The sequence below is a fragment of the Motacilla alba genome, chromosome 2, assembly GCF_015832195.1.
Source record: "Motacilla alba alba isolate MOTALB_02 chromosome 2, Motacilla_alba_V1.0_pri, whole genome shotgun sequence".
In the NCBI taxonomy this organism is placed as follows: Eukaryota; Metazoa; Chordata; class Aves; order Passeriformes; family Motacillidae; genus Motacilla; species Motacilla alba.
Genome location: NC_052017.1, coordinates 18,982,656 through 18,997,088, shown reverse-complemented (window position 1 = coordinate 18,997,088; position 14,433 = coordinate 18,982,656). Strand labels below are relative to the sequence as shown.

At 37.0% G+C, this 14,433-nt stretch overlaps 1 protein-coding gene across 2 annotated transcripts in view; it reads left to right on the top strand.

Moving 5' to 3' along the window:
- Nucleotides 1-14,433, top strand: part of PLXDC2 (plexin domain containing 2) — a 249,126-nt gene that overhangs the window by 122,235 nt on the left and 112,458 nt on the right. For both annotated transcript variants that reach the window (XM_038128625.1, XM_038128626.1), the window contains exon 3: nt 11,996-12,142. In XM_038128625.1, the coding sequence (XP_037984553.1) occupies nt 11,996-12,142 (147 nt within the window). The remainder of the gene's footprint in view (nt 1-11,995; nt 12,143-14,433) is intronic.

Here is a 14,433-nt window from a genome sequence, read left to right as displayed (position 1 = left end):
GTTCTTCCAAAAATGCCAGTTAAATGTTTTCAACTCCTGAAGAAAATGCTGATGAAACATTTCTAGGAGCTGTAATATTTCATACACAGAACAGAAATAACTAATGGAAATACCAGGGATTTATTTGGTTTTTTTCTTTCTTCTATAACACTGGCATGCATTCATGTGCAGCATGTCTAAGTGTTCACACACCATCAGTAAAGAAACAGTATACTTATTTCTGGAAAACAAAATTGGCAATAGGAGATCTTGGAGAGAGTGCAGCAAATTGCAGTGTGAATAATGAGGGGGAAAAACAAAAAAAGAATAGCAAACATGGCACAACAGTTAACAAAAGTTAGAGAGATGTGACATGGATACTGGAAGTTTGCTTCATGCATTTGTAGTAAGCTGCAGAATTCTTCACAATTTCCTATTACAATTTTTAAATAAAGCATTATTTTCTGAGCATTCTTTCCGTAACCTTAGCAACACAAGTAGGAAGAGGGAGAAATTGCAGATGGAAATCCTATCTGTCTGATCTCATCTAGGCGGAGCAGTAAATGTCTTGAGGGATAAAGTGCCAAGATCTCTCAGAGGTTTTCTGCTCTAGTACAGATAACAAAGCAAGATGTTTCTCAGGTTCTTCCTGCTCCAGGCAAAGGATAGATGCCTCTCTTCTGGTGTATGAAAAGTGTCTTGCAGTGTTAGAACAGACATAATCTGGCTCCAAAGTGCTACTGCTTAGATCTGGCTTACATAGGTCAACAACTTGGTGGGTGCTCATTTTGAGGGTATAACTTTTTGGCTATTATATTAGCTGGCACAGTGGATTATAGCAAGTTTGGTGAGGATGTTTGGAATATCTTCATTTCATAGTCATAAGCTAGGGCCCCAATGTCCCTATTTGACTAGAAAACAAAGCCCCCAGCTCTTTGTTGAGTCAAAACTACTGGCTATGAAGTTGAAAGAAACAGCAATTCATTCCTGAGAATTTTTTTTTTCAAAAAACCTGGAAATAGAATTTTGATTCAACCATTTAGTCTTCTAGCAGTGTACACAATGTTGATTTTTCTTATATCAGGCATATTATTCCATCCCCTTGGAAATCAAGGTAATTTCTTAAATACGCTGCACTGCAGAGTTTTGTTTCTAATATAAACATTCAATAAAGGGTAGTACACATCTGTATACTGCTCCAATAATGGACATGAATTTATACGAAATATTAGGTGACTGTGATTGCTAAAAGACACCGGAGTCTGTACGGGTGGTGATTTTCTTTTTTAGTCATAGCTAATATTGAAATTGGAAGTGAAATTCAGCTCTTCAGTTTGGTAACCTAAGTATAGATGCATGTGGCATAGACAAGGAATGTGCAAGTTTTTAACAGGGCATGTAGAGGTAGGAGAAGGGGGAACAGCTTAAAGAAGATAGATTTAGATGAGATATTTGCAAAATAGTCTTTGCCATGAGGATGGTAGGGTACTTGAACAGGTTGTCCAGAGCAATTTGGATGACTCATCCCAGGAAGATTTCAAGGCCAGGTTGGATGGGCTCTGAACAGCCTGCTCTAGTGGAAAACATCCCTGCCCATGGCTGGGGAATTGGAACAAGATGATCTGTAAGGTCTCTTCCAATACAAACTATTCTGTGATCAAAGTTGGTGGAAATTTAAGGTGAAAAGTGCCTAGCAATAGATGTCTGATATAATTTTAGGCTGTGGTTATACTGAATGGTCCACTGATGCTCCTGTAGGATAAAGGTCAGCTGCAGGTCCTGAATCATATCTGCAATTTTCAGATGGCCTTGGGTTCCTCCAGTGCTTAGTAATTAGATCTTATCCATGGTCAGTACAGGCAGTGCAGTTAAAGTGTGCATTTTGATTGTTCTAAAGTGGAGCTGAAGGAGCTGGCAAATCTTCACTGACAGCGTTAACACATCTGTGGTTCTGATAATGAGTGCTTCCAAACTCAGTTCCTAGGTAGACAGCTGCAGTGAAGTATCCAACCTGAGCACTGAATAACACGCTGCTCATCTACCTATTTTTTTATCAGAGTCTGAAGGGAAAAAATATAGGATTTTTTGTTGGTTTTGGTGGTTTGTTTTTTGTTTGGGTTTTTTTTTTTTTTTTTTACAGATATACCTATAAATTGTATCAAGGTCAAAATGTTGAGATCCCTCCTTTCTTTTCCCCTCTCCCTATCTTACTTGCCACACCAGCAACCCCACACCAGTAAAAAAAAATATTGATTTCAAACACAAGTAAAATCTCATGTCATCATCTTTCATTGGTTTTCAGGGCTTAGATGTTTTGCATCCCTTCTGTTGCTTGAAATTGTCAAAAGATACCTTTCAAGTCAAAAGTAATTCTGTAGCACCTTGTGATTTATCTTCTTAGTGTCCTGTATTTAGATGAAAGACAAAAAAAGGAAATACAAGTTTATGCAACATTCCACTTTGGATCAATTTACTGTGGAAGAGCAATGTAGATTTAGACACAAGAAAAAATAACATCAAAACCAAAACAATGTGTTAGTATATTTTTGAAATATTTTAGTATATTGGTTCAACAGCACTCTAGGTTAACTTGAAGGGAGTACTTCTCAGAGACAACAGAGGGAAGACATTATTTAGCATCCTGATCTTGTCTGGGTAATTGTGAAGTGCACAGAGTATTCCTCTTTTAAAAAAAACCAGTGCATATTCTGCAGAAATCTTGTTTGGAGCCTGATGTCAGGCAAAGGTAGCAACTGGAACACGCCTGTCTAGACAACATGTAACTCATCAAGCATCTCAATTAAATATGATGTCTTAGAGTTGTGGCACAAGAGTTCTCAAGGGATTTATTTATTTTATTGAGCGTGACTGCAAGATCTGATAAATAAGCATTTCTGTGACAAGTCCTTAAGAAATGTGGCTGGTGATAACAGTTTGGTAAAACTGTACATAGCATTTTTTTCAATATTTTTGTGTATGCAATCCTGACTGAAATGCTCCTACAGATGTACACAGAAAAAGACATGTGAATAAATCAAAATGCATACTTTTTCCAAACAAAAGAGCAGTAGAAATTTCTAACCACTTTCATAATCATCACTGTCTTTCTCTGTAAGCCATGAACAGTGATTTTGGAATTTTGCATATTGATTGCAGATTTCAGCCAGTCCTATCTTTTAGTAACTAAAGCTTCATGTGTATTGTGCATGAGAGCTAAACTAGAAAGTTCTGTGGCTAAATCAACTACCAGTTTTTTTGCAATCTGTTTAAACCAGTGCTTCCCAGGGAAGCCATGGTGATGCAGTTTGTCCTGTGTTGCTCAGGTTCTCTGATGGGCATGGTCTGTCTATATGCTCACCAGCAGACAGCTGGACTGAAGAGCATGACTTTGGCAAAGACTGGTGCTGAGTGAGGTGTATGTGTGACACCTTTAAAAGCTTCAAAATAAGCTTTATCCCAACAGGTAAAATGCTACTGCATTAATTAACCCATGCTCCTGCCTGTATCAACTTTGTATTGATCATACATGTTCCTACAACTGATTGCTCTACAATTTTGGCTCAAAACCCTGATGGATCCCTGAAACACAATATCAACAGCTCAGGAGCTGCGTCTCATACCAGTGAGCACAGAGGCAGTTTCCTGCACTGTCCTATGGAAAGCCCTGATCAACTACAAACTATACCTGCTAATATCAACTTAATGCTTCAGATCTGTAACACTTTCCATACCAATTTATATTTGCCACTTCTCCTTATGTGAGGCCTCAGGCTCTTGGTTGGGTCTTGGTTGCTGTTTTCCTCGCATCTCTTCCAACAGAGAAGTGCCAAAGAACAGGAAATAAGACTGTAATAATAATATGACTTACATCTCCTGGCATTTGAATATACAGTGGAGGAATACAAGGCTACAAAGAGTTTAAAGCTACTCTAATACCTGGATGAAAAAAAAAAATAAGAGGGTGTACAATACCAAACTGAACTTACATATTTAGGAGGAGGAAGAAAATTGCCCAAGTGTGGCTGTAAGTAGGTCAAAGTACATATGCTCAGGAACAGAGTTTGTCATACTCCAGACAGGAAGTGGATCTTTATAAGACTAAAATACTACATCTTTAAAAGCTAACTTGACAAAAATGTAGTTATTTATGGTATTACCTGGAGTCATAAGCCCCCAAGAATGTAGTTATTTATGGTATTATCTGGAGTCATAAGCCCCCAAGAATGGAGCTGGTAATAGATGCAGTGTCATAACCACTAATGCTTTGTAGTCTAGTCCTGGCAGATAGGTTTTCATGTTTACAAAAAGTAATTTTTATAGTTTCAGTTTCATGAACCCTTCAGTCATTTATACATATCTAAAAATGAGAAAATAAACTCTAAAACCTGTGTCATAATTACACCAAAATAAAATTTCTGCTAGATATTTTTTGGGCTTTGTATTGAAATGGTTCTTTATATTTTCTTTTAGTGGAGAGGATGCTATGTGGAGCAGTTAATAAAGATGCATTTTCAGAATGTCATTTCTCAGACTTCTGCTCCAGCAAATCAGGAACAAAACTGCATAATAAATATTTCCTTACTGTAATTGGGTTTTGAGTGACTGATGATTTGGCTTTTTTCCCTTCTTAAGTAAGGCATTGCAGAGATTTTTGCTCTTTTGAAGCTTGTCTCATATGACAAGACAGTCCAAAGGGTTTTATAAGCCTGCTGTAATGACCCCTAAATAGGCTGACAGTTTTATAGCAGTCCCCAAGAGGGAAGCTTCCTTTCAAAAGCAGCTGAATATCATGGAAAAGGCAGTGACTCCACATTGACTTTTCACTAAGCTGCAAAGACTAAATGGCTTTTTGGATTAATAACAGTTTTATGGCATCCTTCTCTTGCAGAATGTCTGTCAGCAAGTGTGACTCTCCATTATAGGTGCTGTCAGGAGCTCAGAAAAGTGCAGTTTAAAACCTGTGAACTTAAGTTGTTACAGAGTTGCGTAAAGCCTTGTGTCTGCATGGGGGGGAGAGATGTGAGATAAATCTTTTGTTTCATCCCAGCAGATGACAGCATTTAATGTTTACCATAACAGCCTCTGGATGTAAATCTGTGAGATTCTGGGCAAAGTGACTTCTATACTGGTCCTCTTGAAAACCTGAGTGTGAGGACTACTGCACACACACACAATAGGCTTTCAGGACTCTGTAGAGTACTCATGTAGCCTCTTCTTGGAGAATTTAATGTGAGACGACATTTTTAATAACAAAGCACTCAGATACAGAATCTCCTCTTCCATTACTTTGGCTTCCTCTCTTTCATTAGTCATTATATTAGGAGTTCAAAATGGATTTTGCTGGGGGTTTTGTCATCAACAGTGATATTTACAAGCTGGTGGTTGATGTCAACTATGTATGCTATACCCATATTGCTATAAATATATGTATATTCCCTTAGTTTGTCCCATATGAGACATTAAAAAAAGAAAAAAAAAAGAAAACCCAGCAGATTGCAGCTTTGTCACTATGAAAGCAGCAAGTCACTGAAAAAGCACTTCTCTAAATTGCATGTTTCCTCAGTAGATTAGTACAGAACAAAGACTTTTGTTAAGAAATTGAACAGCAGAGAGTTTATCCTTGATGCAAAGTGCTTATGAAATTGGTAATTCTGAGCACCTCAGAACAATTGAGCTTCCTAAGCAGCAGCCCCTATATATTTCCTCTGTAAGACTATGTTGTAATCCACATGTACCTTATCTACCAAAATTAGAGCTTTCATGTTTTGAGAGGCCAGTTCAAGTTAAGTATTCCTCAGGATTCTTCAATTATCAGATCCTATGAACCTGTAAATCATAGCATTGCTCTGTTATGATTGTAATTCCAGTATTCTGTTGGAATGAGCTATGTGGCTGCAGCATGCATAGTATCTCTATCCCCATTTCCCCTGGCCTTAATCTTCCCACAAGGACCCCATCTCAGGATAGCTGATCCTCTCTTGTGCTGTCTCATCTCCTGTACTAATGGCTGTTATACTAGGAGTATTCTCCATGTGTCCTTGCCACCTGCCCTTGTCTCAGTCAGTGTCTGCCTAAAGAAAATGTGAATAAATGAGGAAAATCAGTTGCAACACCATACACACATGCTTCTCCTGCCCAGGTAATGCAGAGTGTGACCATGCATCTCTCTTGCCCCTTCTCAGGGCCCAAAAACGTGCTGTTGAGAAGAGGTTTTCCATCACCTGCAATGCAGAGCTAGCTCAAGTCCTATCAAAACTGTCACCTCTGTTCTCCCCTTTGGGCTGCTGTTAGCTGGTGGGGATTAATAGCGCTCAGAAATCTAAAAGCAATTTTCTAACAAAAGTCTGAAACAATTCAGAAGTCACTTTTGGCTGTATTTTACTGACGTGATAGGCAGAGATACCATAAGAGAGTAGCCATGTGATTGGGTAAAAGTACAAATAGTTTTGAGGAAGCTGTTTTGGCTGTATGTGTGCAGTGGCACATTGTTGTTGTTGTCACATTTAAATAGAAAGGGTGTTTTGGTTCTGCAAAATGGATTGCCAGAACTGCTTCATTCCTTAGGAACTAATTGTAATTGCCAGCTTATTTCCTTTATCTAAATATCCAAAGTATTGATATCTTTGCTCCTTTTTTGCTGAAAAGTAGTCTGTTTTAAAATATAAAATTGCATGTTTTCTTCTTCCAGTGTTTTCATTTTAGTCTACAAATGCACCTTATGGAAAACACAATTCTCTGACTAATTTCATAGGCTATTAATGGAGAAATGTTTGTATTCAGAAGACCCTGAAATTAGTAATTGGTGATTTGTTTGGAACTAATTTTTTTGGGGCAAATATTATCAGAAATTCCAGTTAATTTAAAAATAAACCTAGTCTGTGAGTATGGAAATATTGTAGCAATTTGTTAATGTATTTTGTTAAAAATCAGATACCAGACCTTCTACTCACAGTGATAAAATTAGGTATCTATAAAGTCTACCACCATATCCTTGAGGGCTTCAGAGTTTTTTGTATTATGTTGTCTTCTCAGTTGAAGCTGGGAATGCAATTCCAGCATAATTATAAAGTAGCATATTTAAAGGGACAACAGTTATCAAATTAAATGCAGTCTTCCTGTCTTCTATTGCATCTGGCAATAACTGATGACACTTGATAAGGAAGATCTGATGATGAGGATCCTTGGATGGGATGATTGATGGATTGATTGATCAGTCAATTGATTTTTCATTGATAATGTCACAAACAATGTTCCAGTACTGGGGGAAGGCAGCCAGAACAATCTGCTGAAATGTAATGGCCATCTGGTTGGCTGATCCATAATAATTTGCCTTGTGGATGTCTTCCTTTCCTTTCTCAGGAAAGCAAGATCTTTTCTACGACATACTATTGTGCAACAGCAGAGCTCATTCCTGGTTGCTTTTTCTCTGGTTAAAGTTATTCATTTTCTTCAATTACAGCCTTACACAGAGAGAGCTTGAGAGATAGCAGAACTTCATGTTCAGTAATGTCTGTGGTTTGGGTCGAATTGAATCCAGTATTTAAAAACAAAATATTCATGCACTTGGATTCAACAGCAACTCTTATTCCTAAATCTTGTTTGATAATATCCTCTGTCTCCTAGAGATTTATAATACTTTTCAATACCTGTTCAAGAAAAAATGTGACAGGAAAATAATTAAATCTAAAAAGTCACATGTTTACTTATGTGATTGTATCATCATAGAATCATGGTGTCTCCATTGTGTCTTGGTTTGAAAAGACAGGTGTCTGCTAAGGAAGGCAGGAGCCTCCCTTGAAATGGAAAATGTAAACCTCCTCCCTCCAAATTATTATAATTTTGAAATTAAGGGGCTCTCAGGCAAAGATGTAGGAGTAGGATTAACAGGTCTTTATTGGGAAAGATAAAAATAAAAATGCAGTCATACAAAACAACACTGACAGAGTCAGAATACAACCTGACTTCCTGTGGATCAGGGTGTTGGCAGCAGTCCAATTGAAATGGTGGCTGCAATCCTCCTGGAGTGACAGATGTGGCTCTGTTGAAGCAGTGATCCTGTTGAAGGGTGTAGTTTTCCTCTGAAGGTTCAGTGGTGGTGTAGATGGGCCTGGTCTTCCTCTGGGAATCCAATGGGAAAGGGCAGCTCCTCTGGGAATCTGGTGGGAAAAGGCTACTGGGATGTTCCAACCTCAGATCATATCCAGGTAGGAATGCTTGGCTCCTCTCCTTGGGTGGAGCATCTCACAATGGGATGATGTAATTTTTATCAGTCATGCAATGAGACTCAAGTGGCCCATTAACAGAAGATATTTCCCAGAGGGAGGATCCCTCATGGAAGAGATAAAGAAAACTGCACAATTAACACAAGATAACCACCCCACCTCTAACAGATGGGAATAGAATACACACCCCCACCCACATCTTTCAACCCAGGACACATTGAGAGGAAGCTTCATTGTTTCATGTTAGTTTTGGTACTATTTTCATGCCTATCTTTGGCCAGAATCCCAGTTAATATTTTGAACAAATGTCAGAAGCATAATGTTGTTGTTACTTTTAAATATCACATATAGTTACTTTATGTTATCTTGATTGTGAAAGATCACATCACACATTGGAAGCCTTAATCTGTTAAGCAACAGCAGTTATTGATGAAGTGAGTATGTGACATTTAGACTGTATTTGGGATTATCTGTATATCTAATGTATGGAATGGATGTTAAGTCTTTGAATTTGGCAAATACTAAACACCAAGTATTTAAAGAAGGCTTAATCTTCAGTTGTGCTGAGCTCTTATGAGTAGTGCATGTATTCAGCTTTCCTGAAAAATTCAGCTGTATTTGGAGAAGTATGGGAATATATTTAAAGTGTCATCACTTGTGAAAGTGTCATCACTTAGCTTGTGAAAGCTAAGAAATTATTTTCCACAATCAACAATAAGATGGCAACTCAACATCAAGTATTGCCTGAGGTTAAAAACAGCTCATTTCCCCAAAAGAAAAGTGTTATGAGAGATATTCTAATAAATACTCCCTTTATAGTCACAAAGGTTGCCAACAGTAATCCTCATAGCTGGTGTAAATATCTGGGAAAATCCATTGCTTTAATGCTGTACTGTTCCATAGAAGAAAGCTGCTATGTACTTCATATACAAACAGAATTTGGACAGAATTGCACACTTAGAGATCCAGTGGGAGCTAATGCTCATATCCCCCAAATACCTGAAAAAGAAAAAAGCAAAGCTTTCTTGAAGCAGTGAAGGGTATGTTCTCTGCTTTTTCTGCCTTCCTTTCAGTAACGTGCTTCCATGTCCCTAATAGATACTGAAAAGTTTGTTCCTTATCATAATTGTATCTTTATATAAGTCTAATTATCAGTAAAACTCTGAATCTGTCTCATATAAGTATTAAAATTATTTTCTTCATTGAGTAGTTTACATGCAAATTCAGTAAAATTTCTTAAACATGTTTCCATCTTCTTATGTAGTACCTACCTGTAGGGAATGGAATGCATTATGAAGCAGGTACAATCAGCCAAAGAATATAAACAGGTCTGACAGAATGAAAAGTCATAGGTATCTATTGATACCAATAAAATCATATTTATTAAAGACTCCAAGAATTTCATTTCCATGGTAATGCAAATTAGAAGCTATAAAAGCAGTGACTTGGAACGGAAGCTTAGATCCTAACCTTATTTGGAGCTCCCAAGCTGCTCATAGCAACTTTAGTAGTTACCTGTGTGTGCCTTTTTGTTTCAGATTGTAAATTTACAGATGGGATTAAGAAAAATTAGGGTGTGAGAGAGAAATAATTCAAAATATATTCATAAAATACATCTGCATGAAGGCTATGAAGAGGAATTCTGCCTTCCTTCTATCATTCAAGTAGAAGTGAATTTGTTTCCTTCCAGAATATATAAATAATCCAAGATTATTTAACTTGGATTAACATAATAAACGAGTCTTTTTGTACACAAAATTTGTTAGACATAAACAATTCCTCACACAGTGCCAAAATCTTGAGCTGAAGGCTATAATTTAAGTGTTTGATTTACAATCTGTATGGTAAATCTGCTTTAGGCATGGGTCAAGATACCATTTAAAACATTCTTACAGAGATACCAACTAGGCTCAGTGCTAGAGCCTTCTATTTGTGGAAGTGGGGGCTTAGGTACTAGAAATTAACTGGGGTATCTTTATTAGCTATAAAAAAAAAATTGAAATGCAAAAAACTTTGCACAGTTTTGACTATAGTTTAAATATTGCATGTTTATCTGAAATAAACTGTTATTATTTGTTATTTGTCTGTGGATCTCTTTCTTTGAGATTTTGTATGCCTTAAATGTGACCAATATTTACTAAGGAAATTTTTTTCAGAGTCATAAATTGGACTGGGAATATACATATTTGTTTTCAAAACCTTTTAATTTACAGTACCTCTATTTTATACCTGACAGCAATAACTGTTTCTGTTGACCATTAAAGAAGGAAAGAATTTGGTAAGGTGGCTGGCTTTTGTCATCTTCCTGACAGTATAGTTTTAATTATGTTTACTTGTGTGACTAACCTAGAGCTGGTGAATCTGTTAGAAGTTGCTTCAGAATTGTTACTGAGATTTACTGGACATATAAATTACATCCCAGCATGCAAAGTACAGCAGAAGACACAGAAATTGTCAAGGAGAAAATATCCTCATTATTTCTGCAACAGCTAAAGTAAGATGCATCAGTAATGATGTTAATATAGGGTCAAATCCAGCTGAAACAGGATTTATGGTCAATATATTTATCTAGGACATGAAGGATGTCATTAGAATATCAGTCCTTGCCACGCGTGTCTCCAGCTCAGGATCATGTCAGTAGGAATGGGTTGTGTACGATCTGGGGTTGTGGGGAGGGAATGTCAGGTTCTGCATGGCAGCACAGCCTGATTTGAGGGTACTCCCATGTGGCTGACTGGATACAGGAGATGCAGCAGGAGGAGAACATCTTCATCACCAGGGTAATTCCAAATTCTATGTCCTCCTCTTCGATTTTCTATGGTATTTTTTATTTTCTGAGTTTCTTTTCATTTTCAAGCTCTATCATTGAGGCTTTGGGGTTTTTTTACTTTTTCTTAGAAGGGGAGGAAGTGAGGCGGGAACTAAGAAATACTAGCAGGTACTACTTCTATATAATTACTTGTAGCTATTCAGCAGAAAGCTGGCAATGCTGTTGATTCAAATATTTTGTGGTTGCAAAAGCTTGGTTTGAGTAAAGGAAGACTGGGAATCTGAGCTGAGTTTCATTTCTTGCCCCAGACCACACACTTGTTTTCTTTTTTTCTGTCTTAGATAGGAAGGTTGAGACCTTCACAGTAATTAACCTTAGGAAAAATTTGCTGTGATGGGAGCATGACAGCAACTACTGTATTTTTTAAAACCACAAGAATTAGGAAATTTTTTTCCACAAATACTTATATATTTTTCTGTATTGGAGGGGAAAATCTACAGTAAACCAGACTTCTAGAGATTTAAAATAACATAGCATTGTAAGCCTACAGCTATTACGAATGTTTCAGATGTTCTTAAATAGGATAGTCTAGTGACTTATGTTCACAAATGTTAAAAACTGCAATTTTTTTAAGGTGTTATCCATGAATAGTTCTCATGGCTTCATTAGAGTGTGGCCATTGTTACAGGAATTGTCCATCTTGCCTCAAAAGACATCAAACATTTTGCCATAGATTTCACTGATGTGGTTATTACACAACCTGTATGATTGGTACTTGGGATAGTGAACATTATAATCATGATACAAGATGATTGCATGAGGCAACTGCCTTGTCAACTGCTAGTGCTTAGGAGCAGAGCTATCTCTGCAACATATTTACAATTCTTACTCTTTTTCCTTCATTGCTGAGGTTCTTCAAGAAGCAGTAGGACTCAGTATTTCAAGGGTGAGTTTTATATAAAACAAAGGCTCATCTTCCATTATAATCTGTTTGGTTTTTTTTTTCTGTGGTTTTCCTTTTCAGGAAGATACAGATCATAATTATTACACATCAAGGACATATGGCCCCTATGATTCTACCAGCCGGGATCTGTGGGTCAATATAGACCAAATGGAGAAGGACAAAGTAAAGATTCATGGGATTCTTTCCAATACCCATCGTCAAGCAGCAGTAAGTTATTTTATCATTTTCTTCTTTGACTAACATGGATATTTTTCCCCAGAGATCCACACAGCAGTATTATTAGGTACCGTGACTATTGTTCATAGAGCTATGTCTTTGAATTCTAGTTAAGCTGTGGAAGTCTTTACACTATTGCTATCAAATGTTTCCTTGAACTTTTTGAACCTTCTGTAACAGTCCTTCAGAGATGCCTTTACAAATAGATTTAAAATTTTCCTCTGCTCCTAAGAATCACAAACTATCAAATGGTAAACCACTTGTGTTGCTGTAATCAGAGGGAATTTTACTGTTGAGTTAAATAGTAAAAGAGCTGGGTTCAGGATGAAGTAGATGAAGTTTTAAGTCTCTAATGGAAAGTATGTGATATGTTTGTACTTCTATTTTATATGAGGTTTCATGCTTATATTTCCTTTTGGGACAACTGATAAAGCTCATGAGAATGTCACATAGTAACAGAAATTATGTGAACACTATTTTAGGTTATCAGCAAATAAATAATTGGGGTGTAAATAACAATCATATTTAACTTATGGTAGTCATGCTGCTGGTAAGGTGGGTATGAAAATAACGGGCTTACACACCTAGAAATGGAATCAAATACTGTATGATTTAGAGATTGTATTCTTGGTTCTCACCTGTGGCTAGAAGCTGCATACATAGAAGAGCCAATATTAGCATAAATTGAATACAGAAAATTACAGCTCAGAACTATGGTTGAAGAGACTCTTGTTTCATCCAATCAGCAACATAGCTCAAAAAAAAGTCCTTGGGTTTTGCTAGTTTAAAACAAAATCTAGTGAATGCCTTACTTAAAAGTTGCACAGTTTTTACAGATGCAGATGTGTTTAACAGTTTTAAAGCTGAGAGAAATCAGAAGTTTAATTCATCTTTTCCTTTGGTAATCTGTTTTCTCCCTGGCACAAGCCAGGTGACTGCTCAGAGGAATGCAAGAGGCAGCAGAAAGAAATACTGTGGTATTTAAGTCAGAATACAGAAAGCAGAGTGAGGTGATAAATCCAGCACATGTAACTGACAGAGAGTCCAATTCAAAAATATATCCTTCATAATTAAAAGAGTGTAGGCAGTCAGGGATAATGCAAATGCAGAGGGTTCAGACAGTTATAGATCTTTGGGGTAGACTTCATAAAATAGTGTATCAGCTATTTTCTTAAGACAATTTGATTCTAATGAGAAAAAAAACGACCCTCAAGGGTACCTTGAGGTAGTGAGGATCTCTGTTGTCTGTCTGGTCTACTTTATGTGGTATTCTGATGCTCTGTGTTGAGGTAAAGAATGGAAATATGCCGAAAGAAAAGCTAATAAATAAATGTAAAATTTTAACCCATGTTTCGTGATTAATAAAGATGACACCCTCCCATATCTTTGTTGTAAGCACTTTTATTTCCAATTGGATCCCTGAGATTATGCAGCTAAAATGTCCATCCCAAGGGGGACTTTTGGTTCAAGTTAATAAACTAGAGGCTTGAACAAGGCTATATTTTTGGTCTGGTGTGGGGTCAATGTAGAGGACCATTAAGCATGGCAAATGGAAACGAGGGATTCAACTGTTTCTCCCCAAAGCCAGTGGTTTAAGACCTCTCTTCTGAATGTGGGGTGCCTCCTCTACCTTTCTTCCAGCTCCAGCAGAGAAAGCTCTGGTCCCTGGTTAGCACACTGTTCTCTTTTCCTGCTTACCCAAAAGTCTTGGACTATGAACTTGAGTGGCTGCAGCCATATCTACATAGAGTTTTAAAGAGCCCTTTTTCAGATCTGTTTTATGTCCCCCTAAAAGGATTAAAAATATCAGAGAGTCATCCTGTAAGATTTTATTCCTTATTTATGCACCTATAATTGATTTTTTGTATGTGTGTGTCCAAGTAAACAACATCCACATGTACTACACAACAAAGGCGTTTAACAGAGAGATGTGATTTTTATAGCTGCACAACTGCAGAGTCATATATTTTGAGATCATACATACCTCAGCAGCAATCTCTTACCTTCTCTCTCATAAACTTTGCCATTACTCTTTTTAAAAAGGCCATTTTGCACATCTTGCACATAATGATTTACATGATTTTTTCTTAAACATTATTCTCCAATTTGACAATAGAACCAGGAGTTAAATTATCACATGCTAAATATTAAGGAATTAATTTACAATGTCAGGGATTCTTTGAATGCTGACAATTATACACTCAATTTGTGTGTTTTCCTTCATTTGGAAGTAAATAATCCTGAGAGGTCCCAGAAGCTGTCACTTTGTTTTGCTTCTACAA